The sequence below is a fragment of the Aplysia californica genome, unplaced genomic scaffold, assembly GCF_000002075.1.
Source record: "Aplysia californica isolate F4 #8 unplaced genomic scaffold, AplCal3.0 scaffold00531, whole genome shotgun sequence".
NCBI lineage: Eukaryota > Metazoa > Mollusca > Gastropoda > Aplysiida > Aplysiidae > Aplysia > Aplysia californica.
The window spans coordinates 541512-547847 of NW_004797801.1; the positions used below are offsets into that span (position 1 = coordinate 541512).

At 40.8% G+C, this 6336-nt stretch overlaps 1 protein-coding gene across 1 annotated transcript in view; it reads right to left on the minus strand.

Moving 5' to 3' along the window:
- Positions 1-2018, minus strand: part of LOC101860439 (fibroblast growth factor receptor 3) — a gene marked incomplete in the record, with an annotated part of 51385 nt that extends 49367 nt beyond the window's left edge. The window contains 1 exon segment of the mRNA XM_035971891.1: positions 810-2018. Within this exon segment, the coding sequence (XP_035827784.1) occupies positions 810-867 (58 nt within the window).
- Positions 2019-6336: the final 4318 nt, after the last annotated feature.

The following is a 6336-nucleotide window of genomic DNA, read 5'->3' on the forward strand; positions in this document are numbered from 1 at the left end:
CAGAGAGAGAGAGAGAGAGAGAGAGAGAAAAGGAGAAAGAGAAAGAGAGAGAGGGAGGAGGTCCTAGTTTACGAAAAATTGAAATCTTTATTACAAGATTCCTCAGTGTGATATGGTCGCCTTTTATAGCCCATTTTAAAACAAAAATCGTTCTCAAACTCCTATTACTTATCAAGCTTGGTCTCTGACATTGACGCATTAGGCCTATAACTGATCGGACATTTTGGGCTTAGATCTAATAGCAATAAATATCTCGGCCCTACATTCGTATTTAAATTGTCAAGAAAAAACAGTCAAATACATTTAGATCTAGAATATAGGAGCAAACACCACTACACTTATTTATAGGTAAGAGGGTGAAGGTTGTGGGGAAAAGGACCCCAGGGGTTACACTACTAGATAGATCAAATAATATGTGTTTACTAGAGATCTAGAGTCTAGATATCTAGATCTAGATATAGATCTAGATCTAGATATCTAGATTAGATCTACTCTGAACAAACATGTCAACTCTTTTAAATGCCATTTTATACCACGATCAAATCAATTTTTAAGTGCTTCAGAGAGGCAAAATAATTAGACATAGACTAGATTCTAGGTCTAGTTTCCTTGAAATTCCTTCTCTTTGAAAGGGGTAGGCAAGCTACGCAAAACATCTTTTCTTCACGTTTCAACCTTGGGGCGTCATCTGTCGCTATTATAGTCTGACCTACTAAAAAAAACATTTTCTTTTCAAAAATAACATTTTCAAGTGCAAATGTCGATCAATGCATCTGCGGTTTATGCATGACGTGAAATCAAAGCCTTACCTTTGAAGCTGTTTTTGCCAAGATTTCTGTCGCGCTGTGTCGCACCGATTGTGTTCATTCACAACCACGCACTCTTTGGCACACCGTGTGATGTCATCACTTGCCGAGAGGAACCACAGAAAGACAAATCAGTCTCATCTACCGAGGTAGGCCTATACACGGGGGCATTTAATTTTTAAATCTCCAGCAATGAAGGGACAACAAAGGTATGCAGAGCTACAATGGTCTCAGCGAAGCAGTAATATCTCCAGTTGGATGAGCACGGATGAGAAGTTTATGAAGGTCCCGCGGAGAAAGACACAAACACCTGACTCCGTAGCGCGAGCGACGAGTCACAAACATGAAAGTAAAGAGGACTTTCTCGTCCCCCACAAGCTCTACAGGTGTTCCTACAGTTTACTAGTCCTCGCTCAAACAACTGAGATTTTGTTTTCTTCGCCCAGGTCCACTATTTCCTGCCTCGGAATATTTCTGCTCCCCAGAGCTGAGCAACGCTTCAGTGTTTGGCCACCTTTTTATATTTTGATGGAAACTCCAAACGAAACACAGGACGTTTGTTTACTGTTGGTTTTCGAACAAGAAAGGCCTGTCAACTGGACTGCGTGATTCGCGGGCTTGGCGTGCTGTCGTCTGCTTCTCCTCCCGCTCGCATGTCATAGGAGGTCGCCAAACTTTCCCCTCAGCATCACCAATAGCAGCTCGGAGCGGGAGCACTGGGCAAACAACGCCAATGTCAAACACTCGCTCGCCCGTGGAGGTATGCGCACAGTTTCATATGATGCACAGTTGATCAAGTCGGAAACGAGCCGTGAAAGGATTTACTGTCTTAACGATTAAACGTTAAAATCAGCATGCATGAGCAGTCCAACACTTCCTCCAGATGATGAATCTGTAGTCTGTACCAGCCTGGAACGGTAAATTAATCCATTTCACAAATTAGGAGTCGACCAAAAAAAAACCTCACGTTTCCAAAGCACCAGTCCTCGAAAGTTCTTACACAGCAGCAGCGGTCGGCACAGAAATCACACACCCGCATACACACTCAGTTCTCCCTGAGATGTCTAGAGTTAACTGAAACTTACACCCGGAAATCCGACCTTTATAATGGCCCTCGATCTGACCTCGTTACCCGCGATACGGCAAGGCTTTTCAAAGGACCCCGTCACTCGGGCGACGAGGCGAGGGGGAGACTGTTGTCGTACAAGAGAGCCTAAACGCCTGTTGCTTGCACGGCCTGGGACAATGTTCGCATGACGCATTTGTCCATAAACATTCTCGTATGCGAATCGAAGAGATTAGAGGCCCGGCACTGACAATTGAAAATAAATCTGAAAGCTGAGAGCGCTAGCGTTTTCAGTGAAACCAGGAGGATTTTTAATCTTAGTTACGAAATGGTGTTTACAGCAAAAATTAACGTTTCAATCCACAACATAGATCTATTCGCTGCTAAGCCTATGACAAACTTGGTTGCAAGATTCAGTAACATGGGCAGGTTCAAAGAAAAACATTGAAACTGGTGCAAAGCAGTAAAATCTATAAACTTCCTTAGCTGTGGTAAAAAGGCATCGAGATAATTTTTTCCCCATCCTCTCTAACAAATGCCCCCGCTGAGTGACCTCCTTACCCAATGTCCCTCTGTCTAAAAACAACAATAGCAACAAATAAATACAAATAAATAAAAACTCGAGCAGCAGATCTGAAAAGAATGCGAGCAAAAAAATCACAGAAAAAAAAATAATTCTCGGCAACATGAAACCAACCTCTTTTAAATCACCTAATATCAAAGTAGATCTAGAATCTACTATAAATCTAAAAGAGCATCCGTCAACAACAGGTAACATTTGTTTTGTTAAACAAAACAAGAAAGTAAAAAAAATCAAGTGTGCGACCTCTGGGTTTTGTTGTTGGGTTGTTGGGTTCTTTGCTGATTTTTTATATTTTTTTTTTTGGGGGGGGGGTGTTCGAGTGGACTCGCTAAAGAAAACAACAACATCTTGCCCCGTGAGCACGTGCGTTAAGTGAGCAGTGAGCTGGCGACAGATTTCCCGGCGCACAATAATCTGCCCGGATAACAGACTGGGTGAACTCACAGGGTCAACTTGAAGTACACGAGCCACCATGCACTCACCAGCCTCACACCGACCTCCTCCGGCCTTGTCTCTCCATCTCTTGCCGTTTGGTTGATTGAAAAATTAAGTAGATAAATGCGAATCTGTGGAAAGAAAAATCTAATTTTTTAAAGATAATAAAATTTTAAGTTTTCATTTACTCTACAAGAAAATAATGATGACGCCTGTCAATTTTAGTTTGGAACTGTTGTTATTATCTTAACATTCAATGACTATGCAAACATCACTGAGAGTAACATTTTAAACCTTTGGGGTCTTTTTTTTTAGATTATGACAATAACAAATTATTAATTTTGTCAGATACGAGGTTATCAATTCAAACGGCAAGTCTGTGACCCTGTTTGCTGAGTGTCGTCACCCCCACCCCTTTTCCACGATGTAAGCTAAACAGCAATCATCAGTGGCTTGCTCTTCACAAGGGGAGGTAACAGATGATATTATTATTCTGTAGCAAAGGGAGATAGTGAAAATTATTACCATGGAGCAAAGAGAATAATGATATAAATGGTATTATTTTAACCTCTTTGCCAAGATCCTAACATGGTATTGTTATTGTAGAAATAATTTCACAGAATTTTAGTCGGTGTTTGGCGCGTGCTCTGGTGTGGTCTGCTCCTTCTTTCCTATCAAACATCTATCGTCCTTAGGTCTCCTCCTTCTTTTCTTTGTCAGCCTTTATTTTATTAGGCCATCTCTTTTGCAACACCTTTTTTTTCTTTTTTTCTTTATTTTTTTTTGGGGGGGTGGTTTTACGGCGCTCGCAACTGCATAAGGCCATATGAGCGCAAAGGGGTGGATGTCAACAGAGAAGTCCAAACGGGGAATCAGGCTTATTCTGTTCACCTCTCTCGCCTCAACAGCACAAAGTCTACTTCGACTATCAAGGCACCCGGAAAAAGCAGTTCACAAGAGAGTGACAAACATACGAAAGAAGTGGATGGAAAGTGACGATAGTAAGGATGAAGACAGAAAAAGCAGCAGTTCCCCTTGTGTTGTTCCAGCACAGTATGAACATGACATGATAGATCAGCCAAAGGGGGTGAAGGGATGTGGGCAGAAAGTGGAAACAAAAGCAGACGACAGAACATTGTTTAGGGAGCAGGAAAGGATGTGAAAGATAATTTTAGAGAAGAAAAATGTCCTTCGTTATGCGGATTCGAACGCGGGACCTATTGAATGAAAGGCAAACACCGGCACTCTTCGGGAGAAGTGGTCCCGGCCTAACTCCATAGACACTAGACACTCGGAAACAAAAACGGAAGTCGCGTTAAAAAAAGGGGGTGGGGTGCAGGGGGGACCCCCATGCTAAATTTACAAAAATGATGGTGTGTAACAGTTTTTAGTGTCAACTAATGTAAGATTCTTTAAAGGAAAAATGGACAAGCTTTCCATTGGTACCATTCACTTTGGGATATCTCAAGCCGTTTTAGAGATATCGCTATGGAAAGGGGAAAACTTGGTGTTTTGTCCGATTTCCGCTTTATCAGCGGCATCGATGATTCGCCCTATCAAGATTGTTCTCAGCACACTAAAAACGTTAAAATAGTGCCAAAAAATTGTCTATAATGGGTTTGGACTTTTTCTGTGAATTTTACCGATGGACTTTTCACCCTGGCAACTCAGTCAGTTTTTTTACAGCCGACTTCCGTTTCTGTTTCCGATTTTGTGTATAAAATGTCTATTGTAACCTCCTACCTTGGGCCGAGACCACTTCTCCCGAAGAGTGAACATAACACCTTATACTCCAGACCACGAGAGCCCCCACAAGAAGGCTTAAAAGCACGCGCAACATAATAAGGTCATCGAGGATCAGAGATGTGACAAGAGAAAAACAAACAAAAAAGGAGATTTAAGGATAATAGATATTTGATAGGAAAGAAGGAGCAAACCACACCTGAGCACCCGCCAACCATCCTCCAGGAAGGCCTGGACCATAGATTTACACTACTAGGCACTAGATACGGTACAACCATCTCTTGTTTTGTTGCGCGATGGCCACATTCGACAGCGGCTTCCGCCATGTTCTTTTTAGCAAGCTGTGCAAAGGAGTTCAAGCTAAAGCAATGGGCTAGGCATGTTTTCTCTCTCTGTCTCTCACTCTCATACGTGATAGGCGAGGCTTGGTCCTTGTTGACTTTTTTTTACATAGGTGCCGTGGCGTATTATATCTAGATTACTAAATAGCAATAATACAGCGTTCTTTCTACAACTAGATCTACAAAAAAAACGTATTATTAAATGAAAAGAGACAGCGATAGGCTTAAAAACAAACAAACAAAAATAACAACAAAACAACGTTATTTCTTCTTCAGCATTTTATTTACGAGATGGTTTATTTCTTATTGACTGGATCTAAGCGTATATAGGGCCTATAGAACTTTTAAGAAGAAGTATGAAAAAATTTGGGTGTCATGGAAACAACCCTACCCCCCACCCTCTCTCCCCTCCCGAATCCCAATTCCAAACCCCCCTCTTCCAGATCAATGAGTTTGGCATTATATTAAATCAAGATTAGACAGAAAAAAGTTCAGGCGTTTTTATGCCATAAGGGGTAGGAAGGCAATGAAGCTCTTGATAAAACAAAGTCAGCCAAACAAATGATTAATACATGTACTAGTACTTTTTTTTAAACCGAGTTAAACTTTTCCTTGCGGCATTTCTACAGGAAACTGTATTTTTCAAACTAATTGTATTCACTTATTTTGTAAAATTATGCCAAATAAGTAGTGCTTTCTATTTTGGTATTAAACTTTGGTTTATATTGATTTTAAGAACTAAAGTAGACCTTACAGCACTTAAACTAGAACTCCTTCTATTGCTGTTTGAAATAAGTCTACTTTTGGACATTAGCCTAGTAAAACAACTGTGGCAACTCTGGACTCACTGAAGATTTTTTTAATGTGAACTTAACTTTGTTCTGTAGCCTGGTCAATTGTCTTTCAACACAGTGTAGTGATAACTGAAACAAAAACATTTACTAAGGTGTTTTTGGACAACATTCAATCAGACTTGCTTGTGGCCACTGAAACTGATCTGCATCACTGGTGCAGGAAAAGAATATGTTTGTTCATCTTGTGAGGAACAGAGCCAGTGTTGTGTTTAATGGGTAACATAAAAAGTACACTGTTTGAAAAGTAAATTACCTGCCCATTGTGAAAAAGATTTAGCTGCTAGTCAACCTTAACTTCACATGGCCCAGAACCTTGCTGATGGCTCTTTAATTATTTTTTTTAAAAACCGTAGTGATAATTGTGCCATTTTTTTTCTATAGGACTAGCCCTTCATTTTAGTTGTAGCGCTAGCCTGTGGGTTAGGTAAGGTTCAGCCATTCATTTCGTCTTCAACTTAGCGTTGGGGATAGGGTTAGGTTGGGCTGTTCATATGATTTGATAGTGATA